General features: G+C 34.7%; 1 protein-coding gene across 3 annotated transcripts in view; it reads right to left on the bottom strand.

Moving 5' to 3' along the window:
* Positions 1-17,719, bottom strand: part of DENND1B (DENN domain containing 1B) — a 162,958-nt gene that overhangs the window by 48,683 nt on the left and 96,556 nt on the right. For all 3 annotated transcript variants that reach the window (XM_042804384.1, XM_042804379.1, XM_042804385.1), the window contains 3 exons: positions 13,163-13,263; positions 7,328-7,373; positions 5,687-5,788 (listed from right to left, as the gene is read on the bottom strand). In XM_042804384.1, the coding sequence (XP_042660318.1) occupies positions 5,687-5,788; positions 7,328-7,373; positions 13,163-13,263 (249 nt within the window). The remainder of the gene's footprint in view (positions 1-5,686; positions 5,789-7,327; positions 7,374-13,162; positions 13,264-17,719) is intronic.

Consider the following 17,719-nt stretch of genomic DNA (forward strand, 5'->3'; position numbering starts at 1 on the left):
GGCAAAAACATGCTGTAAAGAACAACAGAAAGCAACAAATCTCCTGTTTCACTGCAGTAGTGGTACGTTATTAGTTCAACAATATTAAGAACATCCCAATGGGCTGGCAGTTTGGAGGTAGGCTCTCCAGCACAAAAATGGGTTAAGTCAGATGCATGTTTGTGTGCAGCCATTCTGAAGGGAGTTCAAGCCTCAGAAAGGCTATGCTGGAGTTCAAAGGAAGTTCCTCCAACTTCTACTTCTCTCAGGAGGCAATGCTGAAAGGCAGGAAGAGCTCTATTAGGTTATTCTGCAGAAGTACTAGGAGCACAGTGCTCTTAGGGAAAAGCCAGCAGAGATAATGTGGGCCACAACCCTGATTTCCCAGTCGTCCCAACTGGAATCCTGGTTGAAGTACGCTTGAAGCACCCTTGAGACCCAGGTTTTGTTCAAGCTGGTCAGCAAATGGGCATGCAGAGGGACAGTGCTTTCTCAGGGCTTATCCCACCACCAAGTGATGGCAAACTCAAGCTAAGCATTTGGGTATGTTGCCAGCAAATTCTCCCAGATCCACAGTTTAATCAATGATAGAGTGATAAAGTAGTTATTACAGTCAATACAGTAAGTATAGGTAAGAGACTCAGTGCTTTGAGCTACTTTGAAGGATTTGGTGCACAGCAGGATTGTGAATGCTCAGATCCATGAACCTAAAACCAAGGAAGTGTGAGACCCCTTTGGTTGACATCATTAATAGCTCTTTCAGATTTCAAAGAAAATACACAGTTCTGGCACCAAGCTACCAAAACTCCAAACAGCATCTTTATAAAAATCTTTTCCTCATATATGCTTTAATCCCTCTACCTATCTATAATTAAGAATGCCAAACTTTCTTTTTTCCCCTTCTTTGCACATCTTAAGCAGAAATAGCCTTTTACAAAGTTTAAAAATAAAGAACTGCAAACAAACAAACCACAGGGGTTAGAATGCTGTTAAAATTTATTCCTGGAAGACACCGGTGATCCATTTCAGAAATGGTATTATTAATTTACACTAGAAGCAAACTGTCTTTATCTTCTCCTAGCAACAGCTTCTCATAGGAAGGTGACTTCATTGGACTGCTGAACACTACCAATGAAGAGCAATCAGAGCTTCAGAAAGGTTTAAATCAATAGAATAGTTTTTGAGAGATTTAGAAAGTCATGAGATTGATATGTGATTTTGCTTTCATATATGTAATTAGGTGTATCTAAAATGTAGAAACATTCTGTTGTCCATTAAAACAAAAAGCATAGTTTTTTGTTTAGTCACCCTATGTCCTAAGATTCCTAAAATATAACTATCTGACCAGAATCAAAGCGTGATTAATATCTCTTCCATATCTATGTGAGTAGAAGAATAGAAATGCACGTAAAGTTAAAAAATAAATTAATAAAATAATGTAACTATTAATCAAAGTCTTTGCTCCTGCAAAAACTTAAGCACATGTATATCTTTAAGCACATACAAAAATATTCAACACGTTTGTTGCCTGAGAAATTCAGAACCATGCAGTGAGATTCCCAGTGACCACCAGATCTCTGAAAAAAAGCTATTTCTCTGGTATCAGTGACAGTTGTTAAGCTTTAAACTACTTTTTTGGTGTTTCCCATCAGATCACGTCACTATAAAAGTAAGCCCACTATCAACAGCAAGAAGGTGAGAGAAGATGGCAGAAAAGAGAAACAAAACAAAAACCTCACAATAAAATGCAATCTGATATGATTTAAATCAGTATTGTTAATGAGTTAATGAAACGGCTTCTACATATTTGATATTATCTACACACACAGAATTTAGGCATCTCAGCCCTCCAGCATTTAATCACAAATAGTCATTTAGAAAAAACATAACACTGCAAACACTGCTGACTGCTCTGAGTTTTAAGATATATCAGTAATATTTTTGGCTATTTTCTGAAGGGAAAACATAGTAAATTATGGTATTTAAATTCTACAAAAAATCATTTTAGTTGCACTGCAAAATGTTGATAACTTCTTTATAATACTATTAATCCTTATATTTTCAGAAATAATTTGCACTCCCATTGTTTTTATAAAGTAAATTTAATTTTCTACGGGAATTACAGCCTACTTATCAAATGCTACTTTTAGAACAGTAATGTTCATACACCCAATTTATGGTGTTAAAATCCTGTGACTTTAGGAATTTCAAAACTAGAACTCTAAAAAGTTGTTTAGATTCTGTACTGCATCATAGTGTGTAGACACCATACACTACAAAGGCTACACATCTTTCAACAGCTCTGCAGATTTTATGGTTAGCAATATTTAAGGACCACAGAAGATGTTAAAAAACTATAAAGCCTACTGTTTTCTGAAGATCATATTTATAAAAGTTTTGCTTAGTCTATGGAGAAGTCGTAAGACTTGGTTGCTAAAAGTGATGCCCTCAGTTCTCCAAGCTTTTTCTGAGAGTGTTCAAATTTGAACAAAATAGTGTTGCAGGATCAGGCCCAATGTTTATAAATTTGTGTCTATGGTCTCCGCTAATTTATATACATCACAAATGTTCTTTTTCTAGCGTCTTACATTATTAAAGTGGTGATCTGCGTATTATTGTATTAGGAAATTTACTCCCACAGAAATAGCTACTCATTTTCATTTTTTTTTTAATTAAAAAATAATAGACAAATTCACAGTGAAATGACGAAATTTAAAAACAAGTGTTCTTGTCCGAAGAGAGGAGAAAGAGGGTTTTTCCCCCCTCTAAGAAAACAAAGGATTCTTGAAAGCCTTGCACTGATTTATTTTTCCAATTTTAAATACCTTAGGAGTAGCGGAACTGCTACTGGCATGGTAGTATTTCTAACAGTCAATAAATCTAAAATATTATGTGTGAATATTGGAATGAAGCCATTAAGAAGATTACAGCATGCAACGCAGCAGAGGGTCCACATGAAAAAAGGACTGGTAATTCAGGACAACTGTGACCACTGACCTTTGCACAGTCAAGACTACTGGTCAGTCTGACAGAATAATAGAGTTCACATGCATAGAAAGTCATCTAGCCTGTAACTATAATTTAAATGCTTAAGTAAATGATTTTAAAATACCTTTAAATCTCAGTTAATTTATTATACAGTTTATTAGACAATGCCATATAATAATTTTTTTTTCAATCTTAAATTTATCATGAAAAAATTCACAATCAGGGCATTTTAATAGACATATTACTTACACATTGGTATACTATTAAATACCTGTGCTGTGAGGACATCATCAGGCTTATTGATCAAGAAAATAATTACCTAATTTCCTTCAGAGAGAAGAAATAGTTTTAGAAAACTCTTTGAAAATACTGCATTTCTTTTGTTAGGCTGTTAACTAACCTGGAATCAATTTCTGAAAGGGATAGTAAGACTAGAGCTTCTTTTATATTTTCAGTTCTTCATTCCATTTTAACACCCTTCAGAGGTACTCATATTTTCTCATCAGAAGTTTTACTACCTTTGTATGTATGCTTATAAGGTTTATTTATATAGGTTAAAATGCTTCACACATGTATCTTTGACATTTGCTTTACTGTTTTAAGTCTAACTCACCATTTTGACTCCACTCCTTTATCTTACACTTTTTAACCAAGATGTTAGCAGTTGCACTGTCCCTCATGAATGCAAAAGAAAGACAAGCATTTTGCCTTTCTATGAGCCAAACATGGACAATGTCTGTGCCTTTTGTTTCCACGTTTTCCAACTATAATTGTATATGCTTGCCATTAAATTATTTTAATTAAATTGCTTTACAGATTGAAGTAGAGGAAGGGCTCTGAATATTCAAAATTAAAAGCTTCATTACAAAATCTTCAAAATATGCAAGTATATTTTGCATAAAACACGGTTCTGTTTTCTTCTATATTAGATATATAATGAAATATTTTAAGTGTACTGTATAGTCTGTACACTTGGATAACCTTCATTAACATTAATAATAGCAACATGCATATATCCTGGGGGAGAATGTATTTCTAAAAGTATAGAAATCTGTATCTCTATTTTCTTCATGCTAGACTACTCATTTAGAGATCATTTTGATATGCATCTGTAAAATACCTGAGAAGTGCCTCTCATTGAACAAATATAAATTTTTACTGTTTGAAGGACCTCCAGCTACAACTCCAATATTTTATGGAAAATTATGTCTAACTCTCAATTCTACATCCAGCTATTATTTGACAAGAGGTATGTACCTCCATGACATTATAACCTCAACCTTACTCATTGTATGCAAGGTCAGTTACAATTACTGACACACCAGAAAATGACTCATTTTTTACTTAACTTGTTATACTCCTAAGCAATACAGTACGGTCAAAATTATTGTATATACCTCTGTGTGTGTGTGTGCACATACTTCTTCATACACTAACATAAAATCATGAAACAGCAGAATAATTTTTATACAGTATTTTACATTTCTAAACTACAGTTGATACCGAGTCAAAAGATAGACTGACCAGATGCCCTATAAAAAGTCTAGATTTTAACATCACTAAAATCAAAGGGGACTGACATTAATATAATCATCAAGAGTTTGATTTCTATTGTACCAAATACATACAAATTACCAACAAAAACAAAAGACAGTATGTCACTACATTGCCTTACTATGACTAAGACAGTTTGTTTTTATCATTTACAATTTCAAAAAATGTAACTCTTTGATTTCACATTTTGATATAAAATTCTTTGTCTTGACAACCATTTGTGATAGCTTGAGCATCTAGAACTAAATAATCAAAACAGTGGTTTCACAACGATAATCTTTTAGAGCTCTATTGGGAAAAACAAGGTAAGTGAATTTTGTGACTATTTAAAATGATATACAGAGCATGTTCCCCTATAGGCAGTAAGAAAAAAAAAGGGGGGGACACCCTCTGCAAGATCAAAGTCCAGAAAGAACTGGCACTTAATTTATCGTCCTTTACAGACAAAAGACAGTTTTCGTCATTTCAAAAGGATTAGATGTCTTTTATGACAAACTGGGTTTGCAGTTTAATTTACAAATAGAATTCTAAGTAAGCAGTCTTTGCTCTGCCAAAGCAAATGACAAACAGTATAGGTTTTCATTCATGCAGCCCTCAGCAGGATAGAATAGATTAAAATAAAACTGAAATAATTTAGAGAAAACAAATAAATGTTTCAGAAAGTTGAAGAAGATCAAAGCTTGAATTTTCTGACCCCAACTGTACAAGCATTTCTTATTATATTGACCAGTGCCATCAGATCATTAATTAAAAGGAAAGCGCTGGCAGGTGGCAGGGAAGCAGAGCCGATAATTGGCCCCCTTCTTCTTTTTGCCTTCAAAAACTCCCTCGTTCTTTTGCAAGACATGCCACTAGGCAGACAGAAATGCCTACTTTGTAATATAATGATTAAGATGAGATGAAGAGACTCTTGCGTTTAAAGCAGCTATGCCTAATGAATGCAGCTAGCTTTATAATTATGATCCTACTTTTACAATAAGGAATATGATGTTCCATTCAACATCTCAACTGTCAAAAAGGTAAAAATCTCAAATACAGGGTCTACACTTGGTGTTTTTCACCCCCTTATTCATTTTATAGCAGTTAGCAAAACCAGGCAAAAATATCTACTAGTAATTCAAGCATCTATATAAGAAAGAAAGAATTAAATATCTGTAAGACTCACCACTTCACCAGGTAGGTTATTCAGGTCATTAAAAGGGGTTTCTAGAGTGTTTGTGTCAACATTTAGCAAAACCACATCCTCCAGTGATCTATTTTTTACTCTCTGTTAAGAGGGAAAAAAAACAGTGGAAAAGCATTTTGCTATGGCATCCTCTTGAAGTACATTTTTATTATAATGTGCTAGATAGATTACAAATGATGATTTTAAAAAGGACAGTAATGGCAAAGACAACATTTTGAGCTTTAGATGTAAGATTTGTGCATTAGACACAGGATTCAGAGTAGCTTTTAAAAACACTTCCTCTTCATCAAACAGTAAGGTTATATTAACAATCTCTGAAATAGAAGCCCATTCAAGAAATGAATTATTGAAAACCAAAATTTACACAGAACACAGTTAAATATAGTGGAACAATACATATCTTACAACAACATTTCATTTTCTCATATTTCTGAAAATCAAATTGGATGTTAATCATATGATCAGATTAAAACCAGAGAATACTAAGTAATTATTTGCAGATTTATGTAAGTCCCAGGCATGTAATGTCTAATAGCATTACAGAAGAATGGATGAAACAATCTTTCATCAATGGACTTGACTAGCAGCTAAGAATGAAACAATTTGTTCCTTTCAGGAAAAAATGATAGAGCTCTTTTCTATACGGTCCTACAATAATACATTATGGTGTGGACCAGGAAATAATTCCAGAAGGAACTGACTGACTTGTTTTTCAGAGCAAGCCTTTCTGGTCTATTATTTTCTGATGGAATAAGGAAAAAGATTGTAGACGAGACATTATGATCAACGTATGCAGGTCATATGAACTTGATGTGAGAGAACAGAAGGCTATGTCTAGTGATAGGAAGCTTACATGATAGAAGGCTCTTTTTTGGAAACACAAAAGTGCTAGTGGCTCAGACGGGGGTAGAATCTACCTCATCAGCTTAGTAAATGTGAACTGATCCTTAGAAACTGCTTTAGCAGAAGTGTAAATCAAATAAAGTTCCTAAATCAATTATCTACTCTGCATGATAATCAGACTATAAGCGTAGACTTAACAGTATCATCAAATGGTTATGGAAAGAGGCAAAGCTGTTTACAACCCAGATATTATTTACTGCTCAGTTAAGTTCTACTGTTTTGCTGTATGTACAAAACTGAAAAGACTACCTCTTGTTTTTTGGCAAAAACCCCCCTCGTTTCTAAATCAACAGCTATGAATGTCACAGGATGAACGTTAGACGCAGATTTTTCACAGGGACAAGAATGTAAATTATCTGGGAAATCAGAATGATGCTGAATTCTGATTGATGATGACACCAAAATAAATTTTAACTGTTCTGATTATTGGGAAAGTCTGTTGCTGAACCACTAAAAAAGGCAGGAAAAAAGCTATTATTGAGCTATTAAATGGGCACGGAAACAAATCATTATGTAGAGTCTACATGTCTCCATAAAACACTTCAAAAGTAAGATTTCAGAGATATTTTTTACTTTATAAAGTATGTGAGGCTTCAATTTTGTAATTCTGTAAGCAAAAAAACCAGGGATTCTTTCTGAAACATTTCCATTAAAGTTATCATTTATGGCACACACACCACATGCTTACCAGTGCGCAGAAGCGTATAGCAAACTTACCTCTATTAAGCTTAAGTGGACACCAATTAGATAAGGCATCGGTGCACTGAAGAAAAAAGGTGGAAAAGATCAAGTTTTAAGTACCAACTACTACATTTGTGGTGCAAAAAATAGTTAAAATCTGAGCACATAAAGTCCCTAGTTAACATCCACTGTTTAAAGCTGTATTCAATTAATACGGTTGCTACTGATATTTTTACTAGACATAGGAAATTACTTTTTTAAAAAAAAAAAAAACAAACCCTCTGCAGTAAAGACAACCACAAAACAAAAAACGCTGTTCTTAACTAGGGAAATATGAGCGAGAAGACATGTAGTCGGCTTGCCGTACCAGCTTGCCATACCTAGTTTCAATAACCAACCCTACTGTATGGCAGAGCTAACCTAGCGGGTGTTCTGAAAGCAGTCTGTCTCTAGAACTACAATGGCTAAAAACATCATTCTGGAGAATACGGTACTAGTTAAGGTCACCATGCTGCAACTCAAACATCAGTATTGCCAGTTTTGGTTCTGAATGTGCTTCTGAAACCCTTCCTTGGTAGGCGTTTAGAAACTGTATAATATACTATTTAACTCAATACAGTAAACTTCTCATTTCCAATTTGAATAAGACAAGGAACTATATTCTCAAAATAAAACAAATATCCACACCGAGTCTCTGGAGTGAGACCTCTTGCAGTACCAAAGGCACTGAATTAGTCAGGCCAATTTATCATGGTTTCCTATAATCTTCTGTTTCTTCCTCTAGTGAATGTGTTCTGGGAACATCTGACCAAGAATATACTCAGTACCCAGTGCTGAAAGGAAAAAAACATCCAACAGTCATCATCACACTTTTGGGTACTGCAAGATTACTAAAAATACTCACTCTAGAGAAGCGAGCAATAAATTGGTTTAAGCAAGTCAGTGGGAAATTAAATACTCAGGATCCAGAGACAAAAAAAAAAAAATCTAAACAAAAACAATCTCTGAAAAATAAATGGTAGGCAAAATTACTTAAACAAAGTTACCAATATAGGTGACATACAATAATTTCTCCCATTGTACTAATCTGATCACGGATCTGAGCCACTGGCACTGACTGATTGGCAACTGACTTCCCGAGGGCCGGGGAGAGGCTTCACTGCATCAGTTCATGGGGTCTCATCAATTTGGTCCCAACTCTGGGAGCAAAAGAGGCAATTCTCACCTGCCTCTGACTGCAGCCAGTTTTAGAAAAATCTGTACACACTACAGATTAGTCAATTGCTCCCATTAACAATGTCCCACAGGAGAGGATCCATGAAGAAACAAAAACAAACAAAAAAAACCAAATCCAAACAACACACAGAAAAAAAAAAAAAAAGAAAAAAAAAAAACTAAACCAAAACAAAACATGAAAAAGCCCCCAAAATCTAAACCCAGACTGACCAAGGCCAAAACAAGCTTTCATCATGTTTATACTGTCAATATAAAGGCGTGCAGAGACTGCAAACTGTTACAGCTGAAGGTTTCTAGGTAATGGGGCTTCCAAAAAGGGAAATGAAGAGCCCTGTGTCCCTACACACATTTTTCTTAGCTCAGTATTGAAAAATGTTAGTACCTCCTCATGACTTCATCAAGACTAAGGCCTTATGCCTTCGTGGACTAAACACAAATTACATGGAACTGTAAATGGGTGTCACTTCAGAGCAGACACATTTATATTCAGAGAGGAATCAAACAGCTTTAAAACCCTCTACAATTTTAAGAACACTTTATACTACATAGCATGTTTAACCAAGCCCATGAGAATGACTGACATGTAACTGAGGATTCTTCTGCTGAATGTGCAGCAAAATAGATCCTCAGGTTCATCACATCACAGTATCTTAGCACTACAAGTAACACGACTGGAGAAACTACAGTGAAAATGAGTGCTATATCATGTATGCATTTTATGCACGCTTGTTTTCTTGTACACCCACACTGTTCTAGCAGCTTCACCAGGCCTGTACTGGCTTAAAATAGCCGATGATTTGCTCCATTAATAAATCTGTCATTAAAAACGGTAGCTTGTAGCTCTTTTCTAGAGAACAAAGCAACAGCTACATCATTTCAATTTTGAGAAGTTAACAGAATAAAGGCACAAAGCTAATTAGATAAACATCTTGAAAAAGCATGAAATAAAAATTGCAAGTATGGAAAGTCAATTTGATAATTTTCAGCACAGGATTTATTTTATTACTGTTGGATTCTGAAGCCTTAACAGCAGAGGTTTGTAATACGTACATGAAATTGCTTACTATGATACTACTGGGAGCTGCTATATAGTTTTTCTCTTGCTTATGCATGTTATTACCAAAAAATGTTATTAATCTACAGCATCGTTGCCTAAAATAATTACTATGTTATGCAAAACATGCAAGTTAATTGGAAAATAATTGTCCCATTCTCACGAAAACAGGCATGCATATATCCCAATTCAGAAGAGACCAAATCTCATAAAAAGACATGTTGCAATTGTAACTTGAATTTTCTAATTGCATTACATTCTTAACAGAGCATCAGTAGAACAGATGCTTTATCATCCACAGACAAAACTGTCATACATTCTTATATCAGTGACTTAGCTTGCCAAGAAATTACACAGAAACTTGATTAGTTTTTTCCTTTACAAAAATTAATTTTATTCAAACATAATTACTACATCAATGCTCAAACTTAGTTTTTGTAAAAGCTTTCTTGAAAGCCAGCCGCCTACTAGGCTGAGTGTAACAGTATCTTTTTGCTTACTTAAATGTAGAAAAGATATCAATTCTTAAAAAAATATTCAGAAAGCTCAATTTTTTAGTAATGCTGCTGTGTTGTCTTCTTCTAGAGCTAAAATAAAAATTACTTTCACTGCTTAATATTCTGTTATCTTTTAGAAAAATAAATTTACTATCTCTTCTTTTTTTGGATTCTCACATTGGAGTTCTCATAATGGAATTCAAGGCCGAGATAAGCTATGTGAGGGGAAGAAAACCATCCTGAAGTAAATAAATACTCAGCATGTTCATACATTGGACTTTGCAAGTCCTCATAACCTGTCCAATCCTGACAGCATTACAGTCCACGCTGATGCTCAGTACTGGTGGGTTTGGACTACTTCAAGAACATCTGTTACATGATGTCTAAAAACCAGCCTGTATATCAGGTTGCCTGATAGAACCTGAGAGGCTTTTTCATTAAAAAGGCAGAAGGAAGAACTTAAATATTTTTTTAATATATCTAACTGTTTTACTCAAAGATATATCTTTCTTTTTTCATGCTCACAAAATGTACCAGCTAGGCGCTTATGTAATTTATCAGTTCTAACCCCCACAGAATTACATCACTTACCTTTAAGAAAGTTTGACGGTATATATTTGAACTCACTAAAAAAAAATTGTGGATTTCTCTCAAAATATATTGGATGATTAACGTGCAAAAAGAAGTTGCAGGATCCAGGCCTATATTTAAGCTAGTAGATTTAAATGTATTTTCTCTGTTTAAAAATGGCCTTAGTCCCTTGGAAAGAAGAAAAGTATCAGACTGATAATCCCCTACTTCATTTATTTGAATACCAGTTCAGAATACACTAAGAAAATGAGAGTTCATGGAAGACATTCCAACAAAGTCTAAGTGAAGCAATGACAATGTAGTTTCTAGGTATGAAAACGCATGTGAAGCTAAAAGGAAAAAAGGCACTTTTATACAAAGAACTTTGCTCTATTAAAATGACATAAAAATGAAAATATAAAAAATAATTAGAAAATTATTTTATTCATTTTAAATTGACATGATCCTCTTGGACTGCACACTAGGTCTGGCCTAGTATAAACTTTGACCTTATGAATTCATCAAGTTTTTCTAACTTGATATATTATATATCTATTAGAAGAATATTTATTTATTTACACTTAATATGCCAAAACATGAGGAAAGGTTAGTATTTTATATGCTTTTATTACACTATTCCAATCTGTCTCACAAAAGAACCTCTCAAACCAAACATGACCAGAGAAATGTAAATGTACAAAAAACTGAGTTAAAAGGTCTGAATTATAGTTACTGTGGTAAATTCATCAATTGTGCATTTCCTTTCATGAACTTTATGTTTCCATTTGAACATATCTAAAAAGAGGAAACTTTTTTTTCCCCCCACTCTATTGTACTACTGTGAAAAAGAAAAAGGGATATAAATGAGTTTTACAAGTTTAAGAAACTCCATGCTTCTTTTTAATGAGTAAAAAAAATTCACAGGTCACGCCATAATGACCTAGAATCTCAACTATTATCATCATCACAAGAATCTGTGTACAGCATCTAACATTATTATTTCTGGAAACATTATCTGTGCTTAGGAGGGGAAATAAAAAAATGTTCTAGTATTAAGGATGCACTCTGCAGGGTACAGCTTGAATAAAGGTGTCCATCTGCCTTCTGAGAAAAAGCATTTATGGATGATACTGAAGAATTACAAAGCTTCTGGTGGCAAGCTCAAGTAATACAAAAACTAAACAAATACATCCAAGCTCTACCGCATCTTGGTGCATTTATCAAAGCTAGGAGGAAAAACAATTAGGACAGAGTTTCTTCAAAAGAAAACTATCATTAAAGATGAAAGGCTAGCTATAGTTGAAAATAAAGGAAGGAGTGGGAGAAGAATATTCTATTTCTTTTTAAAAACAATAAATAATATACATATGAAGCATAGGAACTACCCCAGAAAAAGATATACCATGGGCAAATATTGTAAACTTGAGGAAAAACTATCAAAGAGACTGAAGGAAACATAATGAGAATTTCTTTGAAAACAAGTTCAATAGACTGGGTGAAGTTCAATGGAACATCAATATTTATAGAGGTTCCAGAAAAACAAAACAAAACAAAACATAAAGCCCAGCAAAGATACAAGCCTAATTTATTTCCTTGAAGAAAAACATTAATAACAGAACATAGACTTATGTTGGTAGGCATATGACTTGGACTCGGTTTTTATATAATAAATGGCTTTAAATGGTTCATTTTTCCACCACAGATCCATAGGGTCTAGTTAAAGTGAAGTCTCCAGGGATGGATACTCCTGTTTTAGGGGCTTTAATGGAAACTCTCATTTGGTGTCTCTGGCACTACTACGAATAAAAGAAAGTAGATCTCCTCTTAGCCTGAAATCTTGAAACACAGGCATGTGGAAACATCATCCTTTGAAGGAAGTGACTCAAAAAGTGATTCTTTCTCCTTTAAAATTTGCCAAACCCACAAAGTCTGTCACGTGAACAGAAACACATCAAGAGAAGCAAAATTCTTAAAATTAAAATTTTGGAAATACCAAAAGGAGATTTTAAGCTCTTTCAGGAAGGTGTTGGATAGGATCCTGAACCTGGCTGAGTCTAGAACACAGGTATTAAATTACTGTATAGACCCAAGCGAAACATTGATGTCTACTAATGTTCGATTCCAGAAAAACTGATGAGTTTTTTTTCTGAATGTTTCTATCAGTATTATTTATCTCAAGTTAAAGTAAATTCCAAATAAAAGAAAACCATAACACAGTCACATTTAATTACTGAATGCATTCTCTAACAATAAAACAGGAACAGTTATAAACATGATTCTAAATGCTGCACTAATAGTAATCAGCACTGAAATTCAAGGTACCAATTCAAACACCGTGTGAAGATGTGCTGAAATATCTCTATTCAGGTCATCATTTAAGCATTGGCTCAAGTGCTTTCATAAACTGGATCCTGCATATTTAGTCACATAAGTAGTTAGTGTTGTCATCAGTTACTCAGAATTACAAGACAGGTAAGAATCTCAGAAATGGGGATAACAGGTTAGGTGTCTTACCAGCAGTAGTCCAGAAGATGTGGAGGAAGCACTGGGATGTAAATATGTTGCCAATACATTGGATATAATAATGCAGCTGACGCATGAACACAAGCAGTTAACTAAAAATAAAAATACACAGAATTGGCAATAAAAAAATATGAGTAAAAAAGAAAATATAAAATCTTAAATTAACTTTCAGACATTTAAGAATCTTAACCTTCCCAAACCACCTTTTATAGCATTTTTTAATTACTACTAATTGGTTAAACACATCTATGAAGAACTCTGATATAAGTATACAGGTACAACATATGCAAGTAGTTAGGCTAACAAGACAATTAAAAGTTAGCCCTGTTCATCTATTTCCTTGAAAAAAAGGAAAATAAACATGCACTACTCAATGTTTATCGCAGTCAAACGTGGGTACTGCCATGAACAGACAGAACTTGAGTGCACCCCAGCTGCACTCGGATCCACTGAGCAGGAAAGACTCCGAGATTATTTTTGGCCCACATTTCTGCTGTTTGAAACAACTGGAATTGATCTGAAACTGCATGAAGCTGCAGAAGAGCACTGAACTCGGGAGCAGGATTAACTCCCATTTGTGTCACTATCTTGATTTCCAAACTACCTTTAAAAAGATCTGAAGTCAATACCCACTGTGACAGCAAAGCAACTCTATTACAGTTTTCCACAACTCCCTTCCCAAAGCAGAGACTGGAAAGTCTGGCACTAGCATCACCAGAAAATGAAGGACTCCTCAACCAAGGAAGGAGGTGTTATGATCTGATTACCATTCAAAATGGGCATCTTTTTTTTTTTTTTTTTTTTCCTTTGAAACAAACAAACAAATTAAAAAAAACTCAAAATAAAAAAATAAGGCAATAAAAAGGAAAACCAAAAAGTAAAAAACACTCACTCCCTCCCCCCAAAAAATTTATGGAATTTATTAGAAATGTGGTCAAGTTCACCTCCCAAAAGAACAAAATAATCTCCAACACATAAAGAATTCAAATTTGATCTATCAAATACTACGTTGCTATCAGGGAGTCACTCAAATGTATTCATTTTATTACATAGCCACTGAGTTAACAACAGAATGAGAAAACATCAAGACTGTGTTAAACATGAGGTAGCCTATATCCAGTACATAAAAACACTACAAGCATCACTGCCCCCCCCAAAAAATGTAAAAAGGGAATGCCCCACATAGAAGACACCAAGCTTATGGAAAAAGACAAGACTGTCCTAATGTTTTATATCACAACAAAATTACTATCTGAGGTTAACTTGATAATAGTGCTGTTTATGAGACATGTACTTTTACAGTAAGAAAATGAAGAGCTAAAAATAAGATGTAAATCCTGTCCATACAGCAAGTGCTAAAACATTATGGATTTTACAGGAAAAAAAATACCTCTTTGTGGAACAGATCAGCAGTTAAAGCTTTCACACTCTGGCTGTCTTAGACATTTAGACTTGTAAATAAAAATTATACTGCAATTTCATACATGTATTTTCAGACTAAAAATTAAAAAAGTAATTATAAGACCATTGCAGCAAAAGTCACGGACAATTACAATTTGTGCAGCATAGTTTGCTTAGCACTCAGATTAATATAACACGATTAAATATGGAAAAGAAGAAGGTCTGAAAGCTCCTGAGGGATATCATTAGGGCAAATTGCCAAAGAATGAAACATGAGCCAGTCAGGAGAGTCTGGAAGCTGTAGTAGTACCAAGGGACTTGAATGTTCGACAGTTGGAGCTTCAGTAATGTGTGAACTGCAGGTTAAGGTATCAGGAGACTCTGTTCACTGACACACAGAATGTCACTATTGACCAGCGAACTGCCCAAGCCTGACAGCTACACTACAGAAAGCCAAGTATATCATAATTCCGTATTTAAACTCTTCGTTTCAGATTAACATCTCATTTCTTAGTTTTACATCAAACCTCCGCAATTACTCTCATTTCAGACTTACAATAATGGCTATTTTTAATAGTCACTGTGTTGGTACTAAGAATTAATTGATTTGGGGGAAGAAATAAATGAGTATCTTATCCCTCTTCTACACAGTGGGATTTGAGTTTTATTTCCATATTATCTCTCTCTGTAGCTTAACTAACACTGCTGATAGCGCAGTCAAGCTCAGCATCATGCTTTTTACTCTTTTACTCAAAATGGATATGGAATTACTAATTAGTATGTCCACATACTATTGTACGTAGTACATAAATTTCAAACTGCAACCACCTATATAAAAATTAGCATTCCATATATTTCAATCACAGATTGAAATAAAGCTAAGCATACAGTTATACAGGATATCCCCGGATGTATACAGCCGCCTCCTCCTCTTAATAGGCATTCTTAAATTATAAATTAAGATGACTATACTATTTGCATAAAGAAATATTTTTCCTATATTATGCCTATGTCTGTGTTATATTTTAGTTCTCGCTTTAACAGAGGAAGTGGATAATTCCTTAAAAACATTTGAAGTTTTATTAACTGTTTTACAATCTATATTTTGGTGTGGCACTCAGACTGGCATCTATATAACCTTTTTGAATCTTAAAAAATTTACTAAATTTTATCATTTCTAGCAGGGAAGATGAAGATCTGATTACTCACACATCAAGGTTTTGCTGTACTAGTCCTTGCTTTTCTATTTAATAACATCTTAATGTAACATCTTACTTATATATTTCTATCTATGCTGCTGCAGTAGGTTTCCTGTTGTATACAGCCTGTAATACAAGCAGCTATGGGATTCTGCTGCTCTTCAAACTGTGTGACATTTCAATACTGTGCCAACTCTGCCTTTAAGCAAATACTGATACTTATGAATTTCATATTAAAAATTGCACCCTTTCTGGAAAATTCTCTTTTCGCCTTTTTTACTGCTGCAAGAGTGACTGCATTTCTCAAATGCATTAGGTACTTTAACTTACCTCTTTGACATATTCACTCTAAATTGAATGGGGACTACTGCAAACTTTGGAATAATGCTGCATGTCTTAAGTAACCAGACAGCTGAAGACATCTGAAAAGCATTCAGAGACCAAGTAGTGCCTGACTGCTTACATAAGAACTCAGAGGTCTAGAAGGGCAACACTGGATTTGGGGGTGCATCTGATAGCACCTGTGGTTGGGAGTGGGGCCAGCCAGAGCCCCGGCAGGCAGCCTGCTGAACACTGAAGGAGGAGACAATAAAGCAGAGAGCGCAGCACGAGCTCTGAGGTACAGAAATGAGCATCTGTTGCTTGACCAAGTGGTGAGATCTTTTGCAGAAAACAATTCTTTACACTATTTAAGGAAAAAGACACTTGTATGGAGCATGTCTGTTGATTGGTATCTATTCCAAAAGGAACAATCAAAATCCATCTTTTTTAAAAAAAAAAAAAAAAGTAAAAAGAGAAATGTCATAGATCAGGAAAATCTCTTTTTCAAGACAGGTAGTTGTTATCCTAAATTATCTTGAAGTTGCCTTCAAGGCTCTGTACAACCTTACCTATTTTGCAACAGCGACAACTGGAGGTTACATCAACTGTGAACTGAGCCCCTTTACAGACAAGCTTGTATACACAAGGTGAGAGCATCTGTCCAATAAAATTTGCTATATATTTATGCATAACACACATGTATCATTGCTCAACTCTGCCGATTGCTAAAATATCTTAATTTACAGCAGAATAGTGCTGCAGAACCTAGTTACTGCAAATCTGATAGTTTATTACGTGTTTGGAGGCAAAAAATGTTGTTGTGACATCCTTCTGTAGTCCACTGCACTGGAAAAGACCTACCAGACTTGTGTTTCATATCCATAATAAAATGGGCAGGCAGTTTACTGAGTACAAATGAAAGTTTCAGTATGTTTCTGATCTCTTCTGATCAGCACTCAGCATGACCATATAAGCTTTCATCACTCTGCAAGGAAAGAATGTGGTATTTCTCCAGAGTTTTGTAGTGATTCTGGTAAAATAATTTTATCTTTGTCTCCTGAAAAAAAAAAAAATGAAATGCTAGAACTATCTGTCTGGTGATAATACAGTCTCTCCAAATAGTGGGAGATCATGTTACAAAGTTTGTTAGCAAAATTCATTATTGGGCAACAGTAAATTGATTGCTACCAAATCCCTACAAGACTGAAATAACGCACAAATTCGAGAGAATAATGAGTTACTTTCCACCTTATGGCAATAAGCCGCCACTTGGGAAGACTGTTGTTCAAAATCTACATACTGCTGAACAGGAATGGTCACAAAAAGTTTTAGTTCAAGAGTTGATCAAAGCAGGTTTACCTGCTTCTGGGAACCTGAAGAGTGCAGCTCCTCCCTATCCCTCACATGGATTCAGTAATTCTGATGTGTGTCTCTGCTACTCCAATACTCACTTCTATCAATGAACCTTTCTACCCTGGATTTCAAAGGGACTTGCCCCTTTTTCTTTTCCTTTTTTTTTTCCCCCCCTAATTTTAGTTTTCGCTAAAATGCTGTGACACATCTAAAGCCATACTATTTCAGCTGAGAGATTTTCTGCAGACTCACATATTATGCTTATTTGATACTT

This window comes from Tyto alba, unplaced genomic scaffold (assembly GCF_018691265.1).
Source record: "Tyto alba isolate M040663 unplaced genomic scaffold, T.alba_DEE_v4.0 Super-Scaffold_1000006, whole genome shotgun sequence".
Taxonomy (NCBI): domain Eukaryota; kingdom Metazoa; phylum Chordata; class Aves; order Strigiformes; family Tytonidae; genus Tyto; species Tyto alba.